The 24,970-nt window shown below is 40.4% G+C and overlaps 5 protein-coding genes across 11 annotated transcripts; 4 read left to right on the plus strand and 1 right to left on the minus strand.

Moving 5' to 3' along the window:
- The first annotated feature begins 1,139 nt into the window (after positions 1–1,139).
- On the plus strand, positions 1,140–3,764 carry si:dkeyp-97e7.9 (DEP domain-containing mTOR-interacting protein). The gene is made up of 9 exons (XM_067243759.1): positions 1,140–1,265; positions 1,485–1,663; positions 1,776–1,899; positions 2,130–2,308; positions 2,439–2,651; positions 2,728–2,865; positions 2,963–3,033; positions 3,125–3,229; positions 3,315–3,764. The coding sequence occupies exons 1-9, from the start codon at positions 1,180–1,182 to the stop codon at positions 3,435–3,437; spliced, it is 1,218 nt and encodes a 405-aa protein (XP_067099860.1). The 5' UTR covers positions 1,140–1,179; the 3' UTR covers positions 3,438–3,764.
- A 261-nt stretch (positions 3,765–4,025) lies between these two features.
- Positions 4,026–8,345, plus strand: adnpa (activity-dependent neuroprotector homeobox a). Of its 2 annotated transcripts, none has more exons than XM_067245800.1 (4): positions 4,026–4,482; positions 4,929–5,041; positions 5,191–5,289; positions 5,428–8,345. In XM_067245800.1, exons 2-4 carry the CDS (start codon positions 4,934–4,936, stop codon positions 7,810–7,812), a joined length of 2,592 nt encoding a protein of 863 aa, XP_067101901.1. In that variant the 5' UTR covers positions 4,026–4,482; positions 4,929–4,933; the 3' UTR covers positions 7,813–8,345. The 2 variants fall into 2 exon arrangements, with proteins under 2 accessions (XP_067101901.1, XP_067101908.1); XM_067245807.1 differs by having other exon boundaries at positions 4,929–4,987.
- A 622-nt stretch (positions 8,346–8,967) lies between these two features.
- LOC136944054 (bcl-2-like protein 1) lies at positions 8,968–11,454 on the plus strand. 3 transcript variants are annotated; one of them, XM_067237621.1, is made up of 3 exons: positions 8,968–9,111; positions 9,935–10,585; positions 10,684–11,454. In XM_067237621.1, the coding sequence occupies exons 2-3, from the start codon at positions 10,061–10,063 to the stop codon at positions 10,825–10,827; spliced, it is 669 nt and encodes a 222-aa protein (XP_067093722.1). In that variant the 5' UTR covers positions 8,968–9,111; positions 9,935–10,060; the 3' UTR covers positions 10,828–11,454. The 3 variants fall into 3 exon arrangements, with proteins under 3 accessions (XP_067093722.1, XP_067093740.1, XP_067093731.1); XM_067237639.1 differs by having other exon boundaries at positions 9,018–9,107; XM_067237630.1 differs by lacking the exon at positions 8,968–9,111 and adding an exon at positions 9,581–9,750.
- A 5,674-nt stretch (positions 11,455–17,128) lies between these two features.
- On the minus strand, positions 17,129–20,914 carry gata1a (GATA binding protein 1a). Of its 4 annotated transcripts, XM_067249443.1 has the most exons (7): positions 20,784–20,884; positions 19,763–19,823; positions 19,179–19,411; positions 18,530–19,033; positions 18,245–18,390; positions 17,913–18,038; positions 17,129–17,778 (listed from the first exon to the last, which is right to left on the minus strand). In XM_067249443.1, the coding sequence occupies exons 3-7, from the start codon at positions 19,384–19,386 to the stop codon at positions 17,491–17,493; spliced, it is 1,272 nt and encodes a 423-aa protein (XP_067105544.1). In that variant the 5' UTR covers positions 19,387–19,411; positions 19,763–19,823; positions 20,784–20,884; the 3' UTR covers positions 17,129–17,490. The 4 variants fall into 4 exon arrangements, with proteins under 4 accessions (XP_067105544.1, XP_067105482.1, XP_067105407.1 ...); XM_067249381.1 differs by lacking the exon at positions 19,763–19,823 and having other exon boundaries at positions 20,784–20,914; XM_067249306.1 differs by having other exon boundaries at positions 19,179–19,823.
- Positions 20,915–22,917: 2,003 nt separating this feature from the next.
- Positions 22,918–24,936, plus strand: si:dkey-13a21.4 (uncharacterized protein LOC494576 homolog). The gene is made up of 5 exons (XM_067250030.1): positions 22,918–23,205; positions 23,498–23,624; positions 23,846–24,064; positions 24,258–24,383; positions 24,802–24,936. Exons 1-5 carry the CDS (start codon positions 23,090–23,092, stop codon positions 24,889–24,891), a joined length of 678 nt encoding a protein of 225 aa, XP_067106131.1. The 5' UTR covers positions 22,918–23,089; the 3' UTR covers positions 24,892–24,936.
- Positions 24,937–24,970: the final 34 nt, after the last annotated feature.

The following is a 24,970-nucleotide window of genomic DNA, read 5'->3' on the forward strand; positions in this document are numbered from 1 at the left end:
AAAACACGCCAAAGATGATTTGCATAAAAGCTGATGTGTGCGTTTTAGTTTCAGGATTTGACCATTTTTCTGAGGTTAAAATGGTGTCCACGGTTTTAGGTTTGCAACGATATTGGCACAGTGTTTGACTCGCCATTCCAACACGTTTTCCTGTTTTAATACATTGTGTAAACAATCATGGTGGGCCTATCATAAAATCCGCGATTATTTAGCACGTTATTTCACTGTAGGCTATTCTTGTCTCTTCATTTCATGTAACAAAGAGGTATATTTATAATTCAGCAATTCATAGAAACAATGTGGATTAGACTAACATTTTGACTAAATTTAAGACAAAGGCCTTTGTATTAACACTACCTTCTCTCCGTTTTCAATTGTTGTCCAAACAACCCCCCATCCACACTTATCCTACGACTAAAGACAGTACACAGCCAGGAAATCTATCTCAAATGTAGGCTATATTGCAAAAGCATGCCATTAACACTATTAACATAATTGTCTCCAGTCCCCATCTATATTAGGCTATGTGGCTATCATGTATTTTTTATTTAGACTGTAATTATGGTTCTATGCTGACCTCTTGTGTTCAAAATGCAGCCCTTCCAAACAAAAAGGTACAATGGAAGTAAATGGTGAGTTGGGCAATGGAAGTAAACTAAAAGGCTTTACACTTTGCGTTTGTCCATCTAATTCAAATGTAGCCATATGATTGGATATGTTCATTAATTGGCGGCATTTGTATTAACATTGATCCTGACATTTGAGGCAGTTCTTGATTTACTGTTTTTTATGCCTCCAGTTATACATTGTGTTCACAGTGTTACTGATTTAAATAAGGCATCAGGCAAGCTTTCTGAAAATAATTCATGATAATGAATCTTTAAGCAGCAGTTCATAGACACAAATCAGCTTGGCTTTGTTGTTGTGGCAGCCCTCCCTTCAGGTTTTGTGACCTATAGCAGTCTTCTAAACGTCACCTGGATAAGAAACTCCAGGAGGAGTAGCAATGTACAATACATCCTAATTACATCTGTAATTAGGATGTATTGTACCCTCCCCTACCCTCCTCATGTGTATACACAACATCTATCCCACATCGCAAGAGGGTGTCATACACTGGGTATTTGGTAAATATAAAAGGCTGGTGACGGTCAGTGGTACACCCAATGTCAGAGTAACATGGACAAAATGGGAAGTAACAAGAACAGAAAAGCTATGGCCAGATTGCACAAGGCTGAAGTTATGATTGCTGGAGAACAACTCAGGTATGCAGGAAAGTGAGAAAGACTAACATGAAATTGTATGTTTTTAGGAGGGTGGGATGACTAGATGGTTGGGTGAAGTTATGTGACAAAATTAAATAGTTATTTAGTCAGTCAATGGCTTAGAGGATATTGCACATTGAAAACAATTTAAAGCTTAAAATAGACCCAACATCAGTCTATAACCCACAATCTGAAGAGTTAATGTCACTTATTTTCAAGGCTCAGGTTGCATGATGGAAAGCTAATCAAGGACCGGAGGTACCACCTGCGCACATACCCAAACTGCTTTGTTGCCCAAGAGCTAACTGACTGGCTGGTCAGCCACAAGGAAGCTCCTGATAGAGTCACAGCTATCTGTCTAATGCAACACCTGATGGACCATGACATAGTACATCATGGTAAGGGGTCATGCAAAAAATATTTAACCTCTATAGTATTCTTGAACACTTTAACTACAAACCCATAAACATATTATTCTGATCGGTCTCTCTTACTCTCTGTTTTCTTCAGTTTGTGACAAACGTCCTATGTTCAAGGATGCAAAATTGCTGTACCGTTTCCGTAAGGATGATGGCACATTTCCGTTTAACACAGAGGTGAAAGTGTTCATGCGTGGACAAAGGCTGTATGAACAGTAAGAGCTCTGTATTGCCCTGCAATATTCTCTATCTGGCAGGGACAGGTGTCCTTGAAGTGTTCTGTTTACAATACTTGGAAAATGTTGTGTGTAGCCATGTCCATAGCATTGCTTTCTCTAAATTAAGTTAACTTATTAGTTGAATTGATGACCTACAAGAAAACCATGTTTATTAAAGGTAGAATCAACCAAACATTCATGAACGTGTGTGCGTGTGTGTATTTCAGTTTAATATCAGGAAGGGACTCCATTTTGCAACTAAGGGAGGAGCGGAGCGTAGCATACCAGCGTTCCTTTCCTGGCTGCCAGCTGATAGACTGGTTGTTACAGAATGGAGAAACAGAGAGTCGACGCCAGGGTTTGGAACTTTGCCGTGCCCTGCTGGAGCATGGCATCATTCAGCATGGTCAGAAGAGGCCCCTCAACCTTAGACCTCAAATAATTGAATATTGGCCAATTGTATTATTTCCTCTGAACTTACCCTTTATTTTCCTCATGTCACTTGCTCTCTTTCCCCTCATTTATTCTAACGCCAGTGTGTAAGAAGCACAACTTCTTTGACAGTGGGTTACTGTATCAATTCTGCATAAATTTCCGTCGGCGCCGCCGTTTGTCTGAGCTCTTGAATGAAAGCGAAAGAGAGAAAGAAGAGGAGGTTGCAGTGCAAGCACAGGAAGACATCCATGCTGACAGTCCTTTTGTCCTGCGAAACACTCCCCCACTAGAGAACTGTAGTGGATTTCAATCTTGTAAGTGAATTCAACATTATGACCCTGACTGTCACACACCAGTTCTATGTCTAATACATTTAACTTTCCGATGTAGTGCAGAACAGTATGGAGATAAATGCAACACACAATGTTCACCGGGGAAGCTTGAATTCTTTTCAACTTCATCCTACTGGATATTTACCCCCTGCCATTCTGTCCTCTACCACATTTGTGAGATGTAATCCCATATCAGGTAATTTAACCATTCAATATTACCTACCAGATGTTTACACATGTGATTGACTTGATATCCCTATGTTTAAACTATAACCACACTCTGATAATGTCAGTGCTTAGGAGCAATGTGACATGTGATGACTTGGTGTCTCCTGGTGCACCTTTCATCAAGAAAGTGTTGACGGTGAGCATCCACAGTTTGTAAGTCTATTTTGTCTGCCTTTACTTGAGAAAGTTACATACAATGTCATGTTTTTTTATGTTCTATACCTCAGGTGATTGGTGATGCAGTGGGCTGGGGTTTTGTCGTCAGGGGTATGGCTCCCTGTTATGTTCAAGCAGTTGATCCAGGAAGCCCTGCAGCAGCTGCAGGAGTTAAGGTGACGTAGTTTTAACACAAACACACAAACACACATTCATGTCATCTTTCAGTAAACTCACCTGTAATTCTGCCTCTACTTTTAGGTCCGCCAGTTTGTGTGCCGTGTGAATGGACAAAGTGTTCTTAATATGGATTACCATGCAGTTTCAAGACTTGTGATGACTGGACCACAAACAGTTGTGTTAGAGGTCATGGAACCATGGTGATAACACATTATTTTATTATTTAGTAAAATGAGTGATATGCTTAAAATTGGGATGTCATGTCCATAAAAGCCCATTTTAAGAATATAATTAAGTATTGAGAAGTTATGTAGGTAGTTGCATTGTAAGCAACTGAGATGTTGAACTAGCATTCTTTTCGTTATTGTTCACCGCACCTGTTTTACGATGTGACAAATAAATACCGACTGTTCCTTGATTTTGACATCAGAAATACAGATAAACGATGCACTTCTGACCCTTGATCTATTGCTGTAGCATACTTTATACACTGAAAGTAAAAATAAATAAATATATATATGTATGAATTATTAGGGGTGTATTGTGTGTTTTAATGGGTGATAAAGCCTTTCAAATGATAATGGATGGCTATGTGACTGACACGTGGATACTGATATACTCAGACACCATGAGAACAAATGAGACCATCAGAAAGGAGGCTGGTTGAAACTATGGAGAGCATACCCTCTTTGCCTCAACTTCGTAGCAACCCCCTTACTTCCGTCTTTTTCATTTCGCCATTTTGAATTGTGTTGACTACACTCCGCTAGCCACATCTGAGCTAGCTAGTTCGGGTGCAAGCTGATTGTTGTTAAAGGGGAGTTCGCTAGCTAGCTAGCTTTTATAGCTTAGTCTATTGTAACATATAACGCTGGGCCATTGATGCGGTTAAGTCAATATTTAGCTTTATGCCCCGACTCTTATACCGACCTAATATTATTTTACTAAGCTATCGTTCGGATAAAACAATTGCAGATGAAAAACCAGACAGCTGCAGTGCCCGCAGCCAGCAGCACCCGGCTCTGTGCTACGTACAAGTAGCTCGTAAGCTAGCTTTATTAGCTAGCTAATAGCTACAGTAAGCGCGAGGGAGTAAATGCAACGTCTGGACAACGGCATCATTAAGTTTATAGCTACAGTTTATAGTTACAGCTATTGCTAACAAGCCAACATTGAACATTTACACTGGCAATTTGCTATCTACTAGCCACGTAGCTTTTCAAATTGTGTGACAATAAACAACAGGCAGGTGAGTTTCACGATAGATTCCTTGCTACTGTAGCTAAGTTACAAATATGGAAAATGAAAATGGTTAGCTAGTTTAAGCTACTAGTAGCTTGCTTATAACAATTTAATCACGCAAGCCAACTTGTTCCGCCTTTCTACCTTACACCACACATATAAAGATCTAGCTAGTTTTATCCACTAAATTACGTATTTGCCAACTCAGCTGGCTAGCTTTTGATTGTTCATATTTCTTGACTTTAGCTAGCCTAGCTAGCTAAATGCAGCTGCATGTAATACTAGCAATGGGGGGTTGCGACCAGATAGTCTGCTTATTTCAGCCACCTTATTACAAGGCCACGTTCTGTCTACAGCTGTCAAAAGCAACTTAACTTTAGGTTAAGTGAAAAGTATTGATATATTTGAGATAAAACGTCTCACTTTCACCAATCATTTATCCCTTGCATCTAGAAAGGATGTACCAGCTCCCAGTTAACAACCTCACTAGGTTACGGCGAGCCAGAAAGCAGGTAAAGAAGGCGCTAAGCGACATTGGACTTGAGTATTGCAAGGAACAGGTGGAGGTAAGTATACTTGGATGTTATGTGAAATTCAAATGTCAAGATGCTTCTTTAAGATGCATGACCTACCGCATACTTCCACGATAGTTGGCATCTCTTGGCTAAATGCACATGTTCTTTTGTATACTTAAAGTGTCTCCCTTTTTCTCTAGACACAGGACTTCAAAGAGTTTTGCCCAAATGACCTCTATGTTAAGAACACTCTTTGCCTTGACATATGTTCATGGGATCCATCACTTTCTAGGACACAGGTATGATGCAAATGTAGTCAATACATGTTACATGAATAGTGTCTATTGTTGCATACAAATCCTTGTTTGGTTAGATTTTGTGCAACTAGTTGGCAAAATGTTTTTTTCTAATGGTTGACCTGTGGTTGTGTCTTTCAGGAGTATCGGTCAAAGCCTTTCTGTTGCACCGAGTGTTCTTTCTCTTCCAAGTACTACTCAGGCTACAAGAACCACTTCCGCAATGTGCACAGACAGAATTTTGAAAACCGTATCCTCCTCAACTGTCCTTACTGTACCTTCACAGCAAGCAAGAGAACTATGGAGACACACGTCAAGATTTTCCACATACCCAGTTCACCAAGACAAGGACTGGGGACCTACCATGGAACTCCTACAGGACAGAAGGACAGAGTATGGCTTGACAAAGGCAGACAGGGAGACAATGTAGAGAGGGCAATGTACTATTGCAAGAAGTGCACCTACAGGGACCCTCTTTACAATGTCGTGCGAAGGCACATCTACAGGGAACATTTCCAGCATGTGGTCTCACCCTATGTTGCCATGGTGTCAGAGTCATCACTCAAAAATGGTGCTAACACTGTCAACGGCAACAACATCCTTTGTAAGAGATGCCAGTTTTCCACTCGTAGTTATGAAGCACTAGTGCAGCATGTTGTAGAGTATCATGAACGGATTGGCTCTCAGGTGACAACTATGATTGGGCATGCAAACATTGTGGTGTCCAGATCACAAGCATACTCTGGGATGTCACAAAAGGGTTCAATGATATCTGCAGGGGGTCGTGGACTGACATCTGAGCAGCTTAGCCACATGATGGGGTCCCATATCAAGCAAGGACCTTCTGGACTGAAGAATGTAACATCCCAGTCATCCATTCCTGGCCACCAGGTGCGTGTCACTGTTCCTGGAAGCAACGGTTTAGGAGAGGGCCCAGGAATGCAGACACCTGTCACTACCACCAGCCTAAGCACAGCCCAAACACAGAAGTGGAAGATCTGCACTGTTTGCAACGAGCTCTTCCCTGAAAATCTCTACAGTGCTCATTTTGAAAAAGCACATAAAGCAAAAAAGGTATGGGCTATGGCCAAGTACATCATGAAGATCCACAATTTTACCAGCAAGTGTTTGCTTTGCAATCGATATCTGCCTAGTGATACACTGCTTAATCATATGCTGATCCACGGGCTGTCCTGCCCACAGTGCCATGCATCCTTCAACAATGTGGAAAAAATGCTGGAGCATGTAGGATTGACTCATCCTGATGACTTTGTTGGACCGCCTGCTGCCTCCCCACTAACCTTTGACCTCACCATCAAACAGGATAAGCCCAAGAACATTCAGCTTATCGTTATCACTTTCAATATGAAGGAGCCTGTATCTGCCCAGGAGCAGTCTTTGGCTGCCCATGCTTCAAATGCTGTCTCAGCCTCTGTGAAGAACTTCCCCTCAAAGATGGCTGAGAGAAAGAATGATCTACTTTCCAGAAGTATGTCTCAGGCCACTGGGTCTAATAACAAAGAGGTTGGGAAAACCTTGTGCCCACTGTGTTTCACCATCCTTAAAGGTCCCATCTCAGATGCTTTAGCTCAGCATCTTAGAGAACGACACCAGGTGCTCCAGACAATGCACCCAGTTGAGAAAAAGATGACATACAAATGCATACACTGCCTGGGTGTCTACACAAGTAACATGGTGGCCTCAACAATCACTCTACACCTTGTGCAATGCAGAGCTGTAGGAAGGTCCCAGAAGGGCCAAGGCATAAAGTCTGCCTTGACGCTGAACTCCTCTGGGGCTGGGTTTCTAAAACGTCAGCTACCTGTTCAGACCACACCTGACCCTAAGAGGATGAAGATGAATGATGAAGTTGCATATTCCCCCACCACTGCAGGGAAGCTGGGAGAATCTGTTGATCTGGTGTTGGATCCAAGGAGCTATGAGCACAAGACTTATGAAGATCGAAAAGCCTTCCTCACTACCTACTTTAACCAGCGCCCCTACCTATCTTCACATGAGGAAGAGAAGCTGTCTGCAAGCCTTTGGCTGTGGAGGTCGGACATTGCCAGCCACTTTGCCAACAGAAGGAGGACCTGTGAGAGGGAATGTGAGACCCGAAAAGTGTCTGTTTTACTTGGCTTCGACATGCAGGCCCTAAAGAAACTCAAGCACGACATGAAATTTGTGGAAATTACAAAGCCACCAGGCACCTCAGTGGTAAGATCAAACGTGGGCTTCAAGTCTGCACCAAAAACAGACCAAAGCAAGCAACTTGAGACAATTAATTGTACCCTCAAGCTGAGTGCCTACACACAGCCTATATCCATTGACTCAGACAGTGAACCAGAACAAGAAGATAACGCTACTGAGAATGGGGAAATGGACACAAACCAGCATGCTGTCAGATCCCACGAGAAAACAAACCTATTGGAGGGAAACTCCTCTGCAGTCATTGATGGACCTTCAAGGGAGGATATGAATACCTTGCAAGAGGCAAAGTCAAATGCTTGGGTGACTCTCTGTTAGTATCTTTAGAGCTGCTCCTGCTTCACAAGGAGTCTGCAGGTCAGATTGAGAGATGAGCATTTGGTGGGCAGGAATTTATTAGTCCTTTATTTAGTCCTTGAATAGGAGGAAAACCTCCAAGGGAACCAAGACATTTACAGTTTGGACTGATACGGTTAGAGATAAAATACTGTAATTCCCCCAGATCGGACCTTTTAATATCAGTGTTTGAAGAAACCATTGTGCTCTGCAGCACTGAGAATGCTGAAACGTATAACCAGGCTTAATAACTGTGCAACACAGTATGGCGTCTGTAATTAACATTGGTTGTGTGATATTGTATATTTAGATCATGCATACATTGTCTGTTACCCATTGGTATGTCTCTCACAAAGATTCATGTGAAGAATAACAAAAAAAAAACATGACCTTTCCCTCTTCACAATTTTCCGTCTTCAATGATGAGAGCAGGAACTGTGTATAATATTGTCATTTCACATTTAGAAATTGTAGATTAGATGACAATTGCTTATGTCAATGTTTAAATAAATTGGTTTGATAAAACAATTTGACTGCCAAGTTCTATGTTAAGCACACAAAACATACATTGAATACATAATACCAGAGTGAAGAATGTAAACATAATATGGAAATATAATGTGGAGATGTGTCAGTGACATTTCTACAAACCCATAATAATAAAAGAAAAGCTATGGGGTTATTTTATTCCATTCAGACAAAGAAGAATGTTAAATAATGTAGATAATCGTTCTATATAATTTATTATAATTTAAAAATAACATATTGGAACAGGGAACTGTTAGACTAAACTGATAACCTTTTATCGTATAATTAATGTCTAAACATTACAATTACAAATTGGTACCACGAAACAGTAACCTACAAAGTAGACTGAGAAATGTTAACTTTAAATGGAACAACACAAAATCAATAAGATAAAACAAGCGGAAATAAGTAAGTAAAAGGGTGGTAGTGGTTCATCAAAAATGAAAAAAATGTATGTTTTTGTAAATTCTCAAGGCTTGTTTAGTTTATGGGCTACATTTCACTTACCGGTAGGACCGTCGACGCTATTTTTATTTTTTTTACTTCCGTTGTACCTTACCTTTGATTGGTAGAACTAAGTTGAAAGCGGTATATCCCACTACGTGCTGCGTCCAATGGCCGGCGTGAAAACTAGCCTTTTTCACTGACTCAATTTAGCTTATCGATGGTGCAAATATGTCTATATTGTATACGATTTTATGCACAAGATTCAACTTCTTAGAAATGCGGTATCGTTATTTTGAATGACTGTAGGTACGGTATTTATTTTTACTGTTGTGAAAAGACTGTTTGAGTATCTGCTTATATCTTATGAAAATTGCTATGGAGATGGAAACTAGCTAGCTAGCTAGCCTCTACAACTAGTATTCTGACTGCACGATATAGGAAGCTGTCAACAGCACAGCAGAAAGCTAGCTAGCGAACTTGCTAGCTAATAATGGCCTTTTGAACTATATTTTATAGCGAGGTGTGCATAATTCATTGGAATATAAATTCTCTGTCGAATGTATTACGTCTGTTAATCACACAAAATAGCACTTGTTTCTGCAATGTAAAGTTTTCAATTTTCTATGGGTGTTCTGTGTTAAAACAAGCGAATGGTAATGTTCACAGATAGGTATATAGCTTTATAATTTCTAGTAGGTGCTTTAAGTTGGTTAACTATTTTATGAAAGGCCAACATGGAAATATCATGCGCAGTCTGTTTAGCAAGACGAGCTAATACATATCATCTATAATTTAAGCTATAGGGATGGTTACTAGCCCTGGCATGGCAAACGAAGGTACATAGAAGCTATAGTGCCTTGATTGCACAAGAAACATTTCTATGTAAAAAAAAGAAAGAAAAGACAGCACAAAAAATAAAACAAGGATATTCCACTTGTTTAGATGGTATGTTTCTATTTATAATTCTATCACTGAAAAACGGCCTGATTAGCTACTGGAAGTTGTAATGTGATTAAGCTTGTTATTGTTAAGCTTCATTGTTAACCTTTTAAACCAACAACATTGACATTAAAGCTGCTATGAAATTGTGCAATGCTGACCATTTTGTTTCCATTGTCTCCATCTACAGCCCAAGGAAAACACAGTCAGACGACAATTCGGTCATCCCAAATAGTGTGAAGCATGGCACGAGAGTCCTGGAAACGTTGTTAGGACGGACAGTCAATGGGAGAGGAGGGCACATAAGTTGGAAAAGATGTCTTACAGTAACCGTGAGCTGGTGGTGTTCTTCATAAGCTATAAACTTTCACAGAGGAATTATCCTATTTCTCAGTTGGGACTGGAAGATGCCAGTGAACGGACTAATGTTGACAAGACCAATGTCTCCCCAGTTAATGGATCTGTTGAAAATGACCGAAATTGCATAGGCAGTCTGGGGATATCTTCATCTCCACAGGGGGGTATAGAGGCGGTTAAAGCAGCTCTTAGAGACTCTGCAGATGAGTTTGAATTGCGTTACACCAGAGCCTTCAATGATCTCTCTTCTCAACTGCATATCACCCCTGCTACAGCATACCATAGCTTTGAAAGTGTAATGAACGAGGTGTTCAGGGACGGCGTCAACTGGGGACGTGTAGTAGGCCTGTTTGCTTTTGGTGGTGCTCTTTGTGCTGAGTGTGTCGAGAAGGATATGAGTCACCTGGTAGCGCGTATTGCAGATTGGATGACCACCTACCTGGACAACCACATCCAGCCATGGATACAGAGACAGGGTGGATGGGTGAGTTAAGCAGTTTTTTTTCAAGTAATTGGATGCATACACGATGGATGTGCTATAATGGGCTCTTATTAATGACTTTGATTTCATGTCCTGGGCAGGACCGATTTGCTGACATTTTCGGCAGGGATGCTGCTGCTGAGGTTCGACGTTCCCAGGAGAACCTAAGAAGATGGCTGCTAGTAGGGGCGATACTGCTTGCAGGAGTGTTGGTCGGCTCTCTCATTGCAAAGAAACATCATTGAAGTGGAAAAGCTGCACCCAGTTAACTCTCAGTACATTTAAACGCTAAATTGGCATAAAATAGAACGGAATAGTTTATGTTTACATTAGCCCAGTCTGCTTGTGCACTGACCAGAATCCTGATTCCTAGCCCTGGCTGAAGAAGCTTTTGGGCTGATACATGTAACTTGGGGAGTTATTTTACTTCTCACCTTTATTCGTCTTGTCCTGCAATTTTCTCACATTTCCAAGTTACCTGTAACATAACATTTTATAATATTGTTTCTATATTGTTATTGCTTTGTTTTGATTTTATGGACAGTGGTGTTGCACTCAAAACAGTAGATGCTGTAAATGGACCTGATAAGCTAAGAGTGAGTGGGATATTTACAGTGGTTGTGATAAGAGACTGTTTGTGTTCTTTTTATTATGTTAGCGTGTTATCAACCATACCCGAGGAGCAATTTTAAGAATTTGTTTCAAATGGACATTTGAATTATACTCAGCATTCCAAAAGATTATAATTACTTTGCCTCTTTAAGTTCATTCACATCGTACAACTGATTTATTTTGCCATTTTCTAATGTTAAATTCCATCTTGCTGTACTTGATTACGGGCATGCCTAAATAATAAAACATATTTATGTTTTTATTGTTTTAAATTATTTGATGGTTGATTATGAATTGGACAGAGTGCATATTTAAAATATTAGTACATTTTACATTTTGAATAATTCAGATAGACGAATAGGGAGTGTTTCTGTTTCACCTTATCTAATCAGTATGCCTTAATCAGGGTGTGTAATTGTTAATCAGGTTTCAAGGATATTGATTGATGCAGAAATACAGATCGTTATCACGTTACAGAGGTGTGATTTAGAAGTTTATCACATGGATACAAATGTTGTTCTTATTGCTGCAGTCTTATAGTCTCCCATTGGGGGGCGATGTGTACAGTATTAACTATGAGTAATTGTTTTCACCAACCTATTCAAGTCCAGAATGACCTTTTTAATCTTTTTAATTATATGATCCTGCCTAATTTATTGGATACAATGCGTTTTTGCATGGTATATTATATGTCAAGATTAAGTTAGAAGTAGGCAGGAGTACTTTAACTTCTAAGACTTCCATTAAGTGGAGCCAATGATCCATATTTCCACATGGTGTTACTATTTCCCCTCCTAAGACAACTATTTGGCAGAGAAGGAATGAACCAGCGTTATAATTTTGTGGGCAACAGTTTCTTTTATCAGATAATAATGGGATAAGTTATTTCCCTATCACCAAATCATGAGAATGTTTATTACAGTTTTTCTCCATTGCTTTGGCTCAATTCTTGAAATAGAAATGACATTCTTAAAGCTCTAAGTGCATTTGGCAAAATAGCCTATATGGTTCAGCACAAATACATAGATCACCTTCAAAAGATCATATCTCACCCAAAACAGTTAACTCATGCTTCAAAACCAAATCATTTTCTCATATAAATAGTCAGTGCCCCCAAAATGAAAAGTTCCTTCTCGATTGCTTTGGCCCATCTCTCGAGAAAAGAGAGGACATTCTCAAAGCTTTAAATACATTTGCCAAAATAACCTAGATGGTTCAGCAAAACACCATGGCACACCTGCAAAGGGGTCATCTTTCTCCTAAAACAGACAACTCATCAGTCAAAACTAAATCCTTTTCTCATAAAAATAGTCAGTGCCCCCAAAATGAAAAGTCCCTTTGGCATTGTGTAAACACTGCAGGTCAAAATGATTAGATGTTTTGTCAGTATGGCAGTGGACCTTAAAAATATCCCTCATGTGCACTGTGCTACAGTTACTGTAGTAGATGTTTTCTTTCCAGAATACTATGTGTTTTCAATCTACCCAGACGTTCCCATGTTACCCCGCTCCTCATCTCCCTCCACTGGCTTCCCATCACGGCCCGTATCAGATTCAAGACCCTGGTACTGACCTTCCGAGTGGTGAATGGGACTGCACCCGACCACATCAAGTCTCTCCTCCAGCCTTACACCCCCACCCGCCACCTACGGTCTTCTTCTGACAACCGTGTGATGGTCCCACCTCTCAAGATCGCCCACTCCCAACCCAAGCTCTTCTCCTGTCTGGCAGCCCAATGGTGGAATCACCTCCCCACCTCCACCTTCAAGAACTGTTTCTTCCCATTGGCACTTATTTGCTTTTCACAATGTATGCTTCATGTTTTGGCTACCCACAATGTTTTTGGGGCTACCTCATTGTTTATGATCATTGACCTTATGCACATTTGTAAAGTTCTCTCTTGGAAGTCGCTTTGGATAAAAGTGTCTGCTAAATGAATAACTATAAAATGTAAATGTGTATCAAACAGAAAAAAGATTACAGTAATTCAAGAGTAGCCTACAAGGTTTCACATTACATACTGCACTCACACTGCTTTGGAAATTGTTACTGTAATTGCCATACATTGTGGTTACTGTAACATGAAATGTGTACAGCACAATATAATGTCATACAATAAGCACATCAAAACTAACATTATGTTATGTTATGTACAACCTACACTACCAACACGTACAGTAAGAAAGTAAAGCAAAGCTGGAGTTTCACTTGTTGTCGTCCTCACTCTCCTGCTCATCCTCACGCCCCTGTCTGTCTGGCCACAGATTTCATCGACATCACATCTGATGTTCTCCCTTGCGATGCAACAGGGGAAGAATCATTGTGCATGCCGCAACCATCCCCTACACTGATCTGCTGTGACATCATCACAAGCAGCATCCATTGCCTGGAGCAGGGACCTCTGGTTTTGAGCCCAATGCTCATAGACCCTCCACCTACATGGGATGGGAGTCAGGTGGCTGAGCGGTGAGGGAATCGGGCTAGTAATCCGAAGGTTGCTAGTTCGATTCCCGGTCATGCCAACTGACGTTGTGTCCTTGGGCAAGGCACTTCACCCTGAAGTTCCCCCCCGAGGCATGAAGTGCCTCGGGGGGAATGTCCCTGTACTTACTGTAAGTCGCTCTGGATAAGAGCGTCTGCTAAATGACTAAATGTAAATGTACATGCAGAAAAAAACTCCTCGATAGGATTGAGGAATGGGGAGTAAGGTGATAAGAGCACCATAAGCATTCTTGGATGGGCAGTGAACCCTGATGAATGGGCCACAGTGGAAGCTTACATTGTCCCACACAATGACAAATGTAAGCAAGTGAGGCCCTACCAAACCCCTCTCATGTAGATGGATAAGATCGGAGTGCAGGTGGTCCAAGAACACCAGGTGCTTCTGGGTATTGTATGGGCCAAGACTGGGAATGTGGGTGAATACACCATTCTCTGAAATGGCAGCACACATGGTGATGTTGCCCCCGAGCTGGCCTGGGACAAGCTCTATACATTTGATGGAAGCATTTATACTCCTGGATAGCTCCTGTCAGCTAACTAAACTGTGATTGGTGATCGGATGTGTCCCCTTGTTTAGTAAACTTCTAGTTGCACCTGACAATGACTGTAACCAGTTGATCCAAGAGATCCATATTACAGTATATACCATGATGTTTTCATGGTATTATGTGCCTGAAAGATTTTGACAGTGGAGTGAACTATTGTGCAGGTGATGATGTACACAAGGAAATTATGCCAATATGTTTCGCAGCGAATAACCACTTGACTGAGAAGCAACAGTCAGTTTAGACCATCAAGATATATGCAATTGGTAATTGGCCTAACTGAAGGCAATTGTACTTAACCATTTCAAAGATGTGCTAAATCATTTGAAATTTGTGCAAACTGTAGGCAATTGCACTTGTCATTTACGAGGATGTGCAATTTGATTAAAGGAATGAAAAATTCAAATCGTTTGTGAACAAGTGCCCAGTGGTTTGGAGGTTTGCACGTGTTGTTTTGAGAATGTCATTTCTGTTTCGTGAAATGAGCCAAAGCAATGGGGAAAAACTCTAATTGTAACCCAGCATATCCAGATATAAAGCAAAAAGAATAACACAGTATGAATTTGAATGAAATACACACTGACATGATAGGAACAATAGGGGGCCGTGTGAGCAGACTTGACTGAGTTTGTGGTTGCCTGTTCATCCTTGTCCTTTGTTACCGTTTCCCCAGAATATGTCAGGTTGTATAAGTAGATAAGACATGTTAAAAGTCAAAAAGCTCACCAGCTTTTTGTTGTATCTATTTTTTATAAAGTCATACTTTTTCCCTATAGAAAAGCTTAGAAACAGAGTCAACTGAGTTGTGTTCTGCCTTATCAGCTTGCAAGGGAGAACTTTGAAGAGGTATGGTTCTTCTAGTAATAAAAATCACTGATATCGCATGAAGATAGTTGATGAAATTCCCATTATATAGAGAGAAATCAGTATTTGCCATGTTTCTCATCAGTAGGTTGTGTTTTTTATTAAATGACAACACCGAAATCCTAATATTGGACAAATTTGGGCAGTATCTGTTATATGTTTCTCGGTAGTTGTCTCATGATTATATATTATGTCCAGATGCTCCCTATAGACCTGTAATATATAATGCAAGGATTAGCTAACACAACTATGCAACAAGAAAACCTTTTATTGAAATCCTACAACAGTAGCACACGTGTATGCTAGAGTGAACACCAGAGTAACCTTCTGTCCTTCCTCCCAGGGCTGTGGTGGGAGTCCAAGTGCTCACCCCATGCAAACTCCACATTGAAAGACCCAGGAGTTTGCTGCTCATCCAAGCAGCAAACAGATAGTTCCCCATTTGGGAATTGAACCCAGTACCTTCTTGATGTGAGGCAACAGTGCAAGGCACTGCAACACCTTACCACTAAAATAAGTGTTATAAGCATGTAGTTATACTCTATGAAGATTTTACTGGATTGGCACACACAACGTGAAATAGCACAACATGTTAGAAATAAACTGTACAGGCGATAGTAGTTGAAAAGAAATACACTGTATGTACATACTGTGATTGTAAATAGCAAGGCCGTAGCCATGGAGTCAACATTGGGGGGGACAACATTTTTTTATTATGATTTCGGACAGCATGCGTGGTTGCCTGTCGTAGCGTAGCACATTTATATTTTTATATCAATATATTGGGGGGGGGGGATTTTGACCAGATTTGAATATTGGGGGGGTTGTGTCCCCCCCAATATGTACTATGATTACTGCCTTGGTAAATAGGTAGAACATTTTACAAAACGTATCGGTTCCATTTTATGGATTGTACTTGAAGTGGTTAACAAGTAGATATGCTACAATGTTTTTTGCACTGGTGTACATGAGGAACATGATAACTATATCATATAGACACAATATTGTTTGGCTAATTTTCTTTTACAAGATATGAATATCTACAGTGTGCATTTGGTGAATTAGTACCTGTGTGCAGCTCCACCAAGAGCATGACTGAAAGGATGTGTATGTGTGTGTCTTTTTGGCAGTAGACGGGTGGTTTGCAGTCTGTGACTGCAATGATAAGTTATCAGTTGTCCAACAGCCACTGTACTGTTCAACTCCATAGTCCCACTCCCAAACCATTGACTAGAGGAAAAAACACTTCAGCCCAACTTGGTGGACAACTTGCTGGACATTTAGCTGTCATCGTAGCCTTTGGAGATTTCACTATTGTTTTTAGATGGACAGTATTGTTTTTCACAAAGATATATGAAAAACTTTATTTGATCATCTCTGCACAGATTTTACAGTGAAAAAGTGACTGAACTACGTTTCAGTATTGTAGAATTACAGTAAATCATCCCAAGTCATCTTTCTAAGCAAATTTTTAATGATCTTTCAAATCACACAATGTACCTGAGAATTTAGTTTTACACAAAATACACCATACAGTCGTCCATTGGAAATAATGCCCTTCATTTGCATGTGTGTGTGTGTGTGTGTGTGTGTGTGTGTGTGTAATGGGAGGGGAGGAGTGGGAGGGCTGAATGCAGTTGACTGTTGTTGACCTAGCCGAAGTGACACATAAATCTAATTTTAGAAAGTACAGCATTTGAGTTGAATGCTTTGCCACTTTCCAAAATGGGAGATTTGCATGGCTTCTGTACCCAATACACTTTCACTGTCAGATTCCCTACCTGTCTGTCGAGCCTTGACAAAGACATATTATACCTTGGTTGGTGAGAACACAATGCCACTATAGTGGAGCCAGTAATTGGAGCCTTTCGTATGTGTTATTCTACAGAAACATTATGATTTAAAATTGTTTGTACTCGCTGTGATATATTGTTTTTTATTACAGGTACACTTGCACTTATAGCAGTTCATGTTGTTTAATTGTAACTTGTTTAATTACATGCTCTTATGGTTCTTCCCTTTGGCACTTACTTTGGTTGTTCACAATGTGTGCTTCATGTTTTGGCTACTCGCAATGTTTTGTGGCTATCTCGTTGTTATGATCAGTGACCTATGCACTTTGTAAAGCTCTCTCTTGGAAGTCGCTTTGGATAAAAGCGTCTGCTAAATGAATAAATGTAAATGTAAATATTCAATAAAAGTGTGTCTCTTTTGATCTAGTGAAATTTCCACACTTGGACATTGTCAACATCACACAAATACATTTTGAACTATACAAATATAAATAAATAATTATTTGAAAGAAGTTACTACTTAAGGGATTTGTGTGGAAGTTTCTGCCTCTGAGTGAGGGCGTAGTTTATCATGGGCTGGGTCCCTGTTAGTATTAAACCAACGTTGGCACTATGCTAGTGTTGGGGTGGTGGGAGTAGGGAAAGGTGGCAGAAGGATGCAGGGAAGAATGTGGGGGGATCAGGTGAGGGGTGTGACTATAAGCAAGCAGAGACCCTGGGCCTAGTGAGAAAGGCCCACCATGCTCATCCAGGGGAGAAGGCTGGGGGAAGTCAGAGTAATGCTCCATTATTCCATTTTTCTTGCCTTTCTTGTTCTTGTTGGAAACTTTGCGATTCCGTGTCTGGATGCCATCTTTCTTCATGGTTAGGGGTCTGTTGACCTGTGCAGAAGGTAAACTTTTAGCCTTACAGCTCATGTCATACTTATGAAAGTGTTATTATCTTTAGCATTAAGAGTTTTGGGGGTTTCCGTCCAGTCAGACATTGATATTCCCACTGACACTGATAGACTCACATTGTGCAGTTTGAAGTAGAGTCCACAGGCATTGCACACTGGCTCCCCGCTTGCATTGCGTCTCCACAGTGTCGTTGTACTGGTGTGACAGTTGGCACAAAGTGTCCCTGCCCTCTTGCTCACAATCTAAAACCGAGATACTTAAAAATAAGTATATGGTTTGTGATACATAAAACTTATAGCCTCTAATTTTTATTGATTTAGTTGTGTATAAATTGTGTAGATTTTGTATTTTTAGTTTGTTTAGGAATATTTGAATTCAGTATCTATGCCCAACAAATGTACGCATTGATAGGAGACCGTCCTATCCTACCTATCCTGTCATTTCATACCAGTCTTTTCTTGGGCCTGATCAGTGGTCGGTTCTGTCCATTCATCTTATGATAAAGTCCACAGGCATTACAAAGATAGTGTCCGGTCCCATCACGACGCCATAGGGGGGTTGCAGTAGCTCCACAGTTAACACACTCTCTGGCCTCTGCCCCAAGTCACAAGCACACACAGTAATGGGTGATGACGTTTTTGATAAACAGTAAATTGGAGAAACATTTTACTATAGATATAGAGTGGGTTGAGACAGACTGGTCATCATGGAGGTTTAGCATACACATGCTCACCTGGTGGAGACAGTCTCATCTTATTGCGCAGTTTTGGGGAGTAGGAAGAGGAACTCATCCATGCTCCTGGGGAGGAGTATAGAGCAGCTGTGCTGTAGTCCTGTGAAGAGTTCACATATGAGCCATAGGGACCCAGCATGTGTGGATGGGAGTGGGGAGACGAGGGGTATGCACCCCCTGCAGCAGAAGTCAGATTTAGAAAACTGCCCCCACTACCTCCCATAGGGCTTAAACGCTCAGTCTTCAGGGCCTCCTGAAGCCTGGGACTCTCCTTGGCCTCCCTCCCCGGAGAAGAGTATCCATCTCTGGAGGTGGTAAAAGAGGATGTGGCACTAGAAGTGTAAAGAGAGGTTGGGTTGTGTGGATGCAAGGGAGTCTTGGTGAAAGGGTTGTTTGTCCAGGTGGGGGGTGATGGGTTATAAGGAGAGCTTAGAGAGTGGTTGCCAGACCCATCCAGCCATTGGAGGTTACTTAGGAGAGAGGGTGAGGTGTACACCTGACGAACTGTAAGAGAATAGGACAAAAACGGTCAAAAATTCATTTCCTATATAATAACAACTACCTTCACAACAACAAAAATAGATAGAGACTACTAAATTGAAACATGGATGTATGAACATATTTAATACAGAAAGGAAATCAAATGAACCTGAGTTGTGTCTATAGGCTGCTGGGGCTCTGCTGAGGTTAGGAGGTGAGAAGTAGGACAGACTGCTGTAGTCAGTGTCTGGGTTAGAGAAGAAGGATTCCCCTTCCTCTCCTGTCGGTAGCAGACCTGGTTCTGAGAGACCGGCCAGTGGATCCGAGCTGATCAAAGCAGGGGACACCCAGTGGGAAGGCTCAGCGGAATCCTCCATGTTGACGGGGTCAGATATGTGAAGTCTGGAACAAAGAAGAACAGGAGAAATCAACCCCTCTCAATATTAGGCATCAGATGCATCCGATGCATCAAATGCTTTAAAGAAAAGTGCAGAGACATATTAAGATAATGATTAACATGTTTTAGGGTCATGTCTCATGTTTCAGTTGCAAAATATTTTGACATTGAGGTTCATTTGAATGCCAATCTTAAGAACATCACAGTGCAGTTCTCTTTTTTGTATTCAACAGAAGACCCAGGGTACAAGACCAGTTACAGTGAAATATTGTTTTTGACTGGCAGATGTAGTTCTATTAGTAGGGCTTCCTTTTTTGACAAACCCATGTAACTTCAAGATATCAAGGATACTTAACTGCAGGTATCTTTAAACTTCCTTTTCTAGGATCCTCATTTCACTGTTGCGTAAAGTCGACCCTAAAATTAAATATGCCTATTTCTGTACTAAACAAAGTGTCCACTTGTTTGCTTACTATAAGTTTGTAACCTTAATTGGGCTTATTCTTTACAGAATTTAGTAATAAATTTAGTAAAAGGAGTGTGAGAAATGTTGAGTGAACATTGTGTCACTGGGAAAAAAACAATGTTTTACAAATGTGTTAGCACCTATGGAAGAAACAACAACAAATTTGCTTAGGTCTTTCTGAGATTACTCAGGATCATAGTGTCATTACGATACTGATGTTTTTGTGTTACTTGAAAATCCTGAATAACTTATTCAAAATATGGGAATCATAAAAGAGTTGCCTCTGCTTGTCTATAGTTAGAGGAGACAACGTTAATTTTGCACCATTATCTTTATTCACTTGTGATAAGGATAGAGAGTAGGCTGATAGGGTCTGATAAAGTGTGAGTAAATCAGATAGACCACAATATTATTGTATCCACCATGACAGATAGAACATATCACTAACGTGAATCTTATTTGGTTCATAGAAATGCATTGTAATCTAACAAAAGAAACAATATCAAAGTCTGATTTATTATTACAGAAAAATTACAAAGTATTAAATTATTTAGATCAGGCCAGTGTCTCAAACGATACCACCCATGTGAATATTTCACTTAAGAAAATTCAATACATTTAATCAATCTCATAAATATGACTTGTTCTATTCACTAATTTTAAGAGTTTTAGGGTCACCAAAACTATGCTATTGTTATATCAACTGTTCAGATGAACACTTCTTAAGTTTGTGTGTTCGCACCTGACACTATTCACTGCTACATGTCAAAGCCAAATAAATTATCTAAAACAATTCACAAACTTTATGGCCAGAGAATTCAAATGTACGCTACATGTAGGTGATCATTCACTGATCCAGATCAACAATAGGCAGAGAAGCAGTGACATAAGAAGCCAAATTCAACACATACCTGAGTTGAAGAGTGTATGTCAAAGAGGCTTGAGGTTCAATAGATGGTTCCAAGACAGGTGGAAGAGCAAGGTGGTACAGTATATGTTTGATTGTGTATATGTGGTGCAGGTTTATATTCGGAGATATTAACCGAGATCTAGTATCCTACAAACAACTGTCTGGGGTTAGGGTTAGGAGAAGGGCCAAGGGAGGGGTCGAGAACAACTTTAGTGTAGGACACACCTCCTGGTCTCCTGGCCATACGAAAAGATTAGTATTTTCTGGGTACGAGCAGCAATCGGTCCTTACATGAAACTGGCATAAAAGCTATACTCTCATTTTGAACTGACTAATCATGTAAAAGTTTTGAATCGTGGACCTATTTGCACATCCTCAACTTCTAATGAGTAGGACCCGAAACTCTTAGTCTAAAATTCTAATTCCATTAAACTGTTTAACTTCTGATGCTCTTACCTACAAGCCATTCAACTAGCTCACATTGTCATTTTTGTCTGTAACAAAAAATTTAAGGTTAAGTCTATGGATCAGGGAGGCAGGAATTTAAACAAAGCAAATATGAAATGCAAAGACTGCATTGCTCTGTGGTTTCCATTCCAGCTTAGAATGGAGGACAGGAATGCAAATCTAGAGAGCTGTTGCAATCATGGATGGAGATAGGGTCTGGATACGGGGAGGCTTCAGACAGGACTCACTCTGTCACAGTCATTTGATAGTCAAAGCAGCCCCCAACTTTCCTCCTTCTTTGTCCATTTACAGTTTTCAGGGAAATGAGGAGAGTGTTGTGGAGAAGGGAATCATTTTCGTGTAAGGCAGGCTCTTCATTGCATCTTGCACCGGCATTATTGAACTGTAAAAAAATTAATTAATTTTAAATAAATTGCACTGCTAAACTGTTCATTTCTGTATCATAAACATTTCTGATTACAGCATCTCACAACATCTTGTTGATTTCTGAACACTGTTGCCAAGAGATATCTAGTTTAGACAAGAAGAAATCTGAGTTTTATTTTCTTCCAACACATAGACAATCAGTTTTAGAGGTAAATATAGAAAGCAGTGACACAGACAACTGGGTTTGCGTGAGGAAAGCAGTGGTAAGAGATGTGTGTGATGGCACTATGACATAAAACTGCTCAGCCCTGATAAGAGGTTATCAAGATGGTAGAAGGAGGCCAGGAATTATAGGCCTTGCATGCCAAAGACGTCTCTCACTGTCTGTGTTTCTGTATGTGTTTCTGTCTGTGTTTCTATCTCTGTGTTTCTGTCTCTGTTTGTCTCTCTCTCCTCCTCCTCCTCCTCCTCCTACTCTGCCCCTTTGTGCTTTTGTATTTGATTGAGAAGTAACTGAACTATTAAATAAACACTGTCTACTGCAGTTTTGCTTTTTTGCTGTTTGAGCTAGTGACATGAAAGTGTGGCATGTCAGTGGATGGTAGAGTCAGACCTCCAATTCCATAGAAACGGACTTCTGTGTAAGTGGTGGTCTTATCTCTACCACACAGAGCCATTCTCAGACACCGAATTCACCCGGGAGTTCTTTCTCTTTCTGTCTACAAACATACACCCCCCCCCCCCCCCCCCATCCCCCACACTCACTCTTAATTTTTTTTATCAGAATCAAATATTTGGACTTCAGTTTTCAACAATGCAACATTTACACAATATTAACATTGGTTACATTGACTCCTCCACTCTGACAAACTTTCAATGATAGCTAAAACAAACATTTCAATACAACACACACATACACATGTTGTTTTTCTTTTCTTGTGAAGACATAATTCAGTCCCATACTACATTTTGTTTTCCTTTACCTCTACCCTACCGATAACCATAACCAACTCATACCCCCCAAGAAATAGCAAATTAACTTGAAATGTTTCTCTGTTTTCAATTCTTGAGAGGATTTCTGGTTCAACAACAAACACAAAACCTAAATTAATTATTAAATATTTTAAGAGTAACAGTCTTGGTTTGAACACCTATTATTGAAATATCCATCTAATTATATGTCTTTCTTTTTAGATTTGGTGATTTAAAAACGATTTTTAAAGGGTGTTACTATCATTCAAGATACACGATTACCCCCTGGTGGTAGGGAGGATGTCATAATATTAAAAGGACCAGAAGAAGGTTAGAACGCTCTTGGGTCAGGTTGAAAGGTTCTCAATTGAATATAGACTACAACAGCAAGAAATCCAAACTGTCCGTGATTTTTATTGCCATTAAATACGCTGTTGTGTTATGATTTAGCGTTCGTAGCTTTCCACAAAAGATTTTGACTGTCGTGATTCTTTTAACTTGATGAGATTGCATACATTGCGCACTCCACGAATTTGTGCCCTTCCTGTGAGCCATCAGAAAGTAATCATGACGGAGTGGAAGTCTCCCTTGAAAGTAATACTTATCGGCAACTCTGGGTAAGTAAAACCTAATTACTGTCTCTTCCGTATTTTATTTGTCCGATTCATATTCATTACTTTCACTTTCTAATTCATGCTTAATTATTTTCATGTTTGGGATAACGTTGATTTCCCATTATGTGCGCGTGTTTGTGTGTGTGTGTGCGTGTGTGTGTGTGTGTGTGTGTGTGTGTGTGTGTGTGTGGGGGGGGGTATCCTGTATCCTGTGTGGGGGCTATCCTGCATCTTTACTTATGTGTAACCACCTCTGTCTGTACATTTTCTTTTACAATCGACGGTGTGTACAAAGGGTGGGAAAGTCCTCCTTCATGAACAGATACGTGAACCACCGCTTCACTAATATGTATCGAGCCACTATTGGGACTGACTTTCTCACCAAAGAGCTGAGCATCGGTGACTCCACAGTTGTTCTACAGGTAAACCCATATTGGTTGAGCTGATTGTCTCCAATTTCCATACAAATTGAATTCAAAGTTAATCCCAGTCAGAAATCAAATCACTCAACCAATTTATGTTAATCAGATAGGAATTAGATGATCACTGCTAAATCTAAGTGACATAATTTGTTGACCAGTGAAAGCTATCCAGTACCCATTGACCTGATAAAATATAACTTCATCATCTTACCCTCCATCAGATCTGGGACACTGCAGGCACAGAGAGGTTCCAGTCTCTAGGTACACCCTTGTACCGGGGGTCTCACTGCTGCATGCTAGTGTTTGATGTCACCTCCAGGACTACTTTCTCTGCACTGGAGGTGTGGAGGAAAGAGTTCTTAGTTCAGGGCGAGCCCCCTGACCCTGCCAATTTCCCATTCATTGTGCTTGGCAACAAGACTGACTTGGCAAATAGAGAGGTCAGTCATTGTTCTTATGTATCCTTCACCCATCACATTTTCCACATTACTTTACTTGAGACAAGTGGATGACTAAGGGGTTATGAGATTACACCATATTAGCCATGTTATGTCATAAACCTGAATAGTTATCTGTTGACACTTGTGGATATGTTAACCTGTTGAACAGCTAACATATGGCCTTTCCCACCAGGTGTCAAGCAAGCAAGCATTGCAATGGTGTGAAAAGATAGGGGCACTGTATTGTGAAGGAAGTGCTAAGGAGGACACTGATGTGGAACAGACATTTTTGAAAGCTGCAACAGCAGCATTACATCAGGTGAGTAAATAAGTCCATTAGTTTGTGCTTGTAATGCATACAGTTGTCTCCAATAATTATTTGACAAAGTTTAACCCTTGTGCTGCCTTCGGGTCACAATGACCCATTGTTGTGCTGCGACAACTTTACCGAATACAAAAACAGATAAAAAGCATTTTCTTTTAACATTTGCGATGTGGGGGTTGTGAGACAGCCCGACGGTTAAAAGAAAATGCTTCACTTTATTTTTGTGGTGGAGGTAAAGTTGTCGTGACACGCGGGGGGGGGGGGGGTCACATTGACTGAAGGGTCACAATGACCCGAAGATAACACAAGGGTTAAATTATGGTTTGCATAAGTAGCAGAATGACAATCATTGTAAAACATTTGATGTTTAACATGTTTATTTTGATGATAAAAGATACATTACTCCCTACAGTACAAAAAACACACATTGGAAAATACAGGACATTTCCAGGTAACCTGCAAACAGTTGGAAGAAACTCGCAACGACAAGTGTCAGTGCTAGGACCAGCACCTGTCCCAGTGTGGGAGGGCTCCAGGGAGTCCTCGGCACTGCTGATGACCTACCTAGTAAGGGTGCAAAA

This window comes from Osmerus mordax, chromosome 1 (genome assembly GCF_038355195.1).
Source record: "Osmerus mordax isolate fOsmMor3 chromosome 1, fOsmMor3.pri, whole genome shotgun sequence".
NCBI lineage: Eukaryota > Metazoa > Chordata > Actinopteri > Osmeriformes > Osmeridae > Osmerus > Osmerus mordax.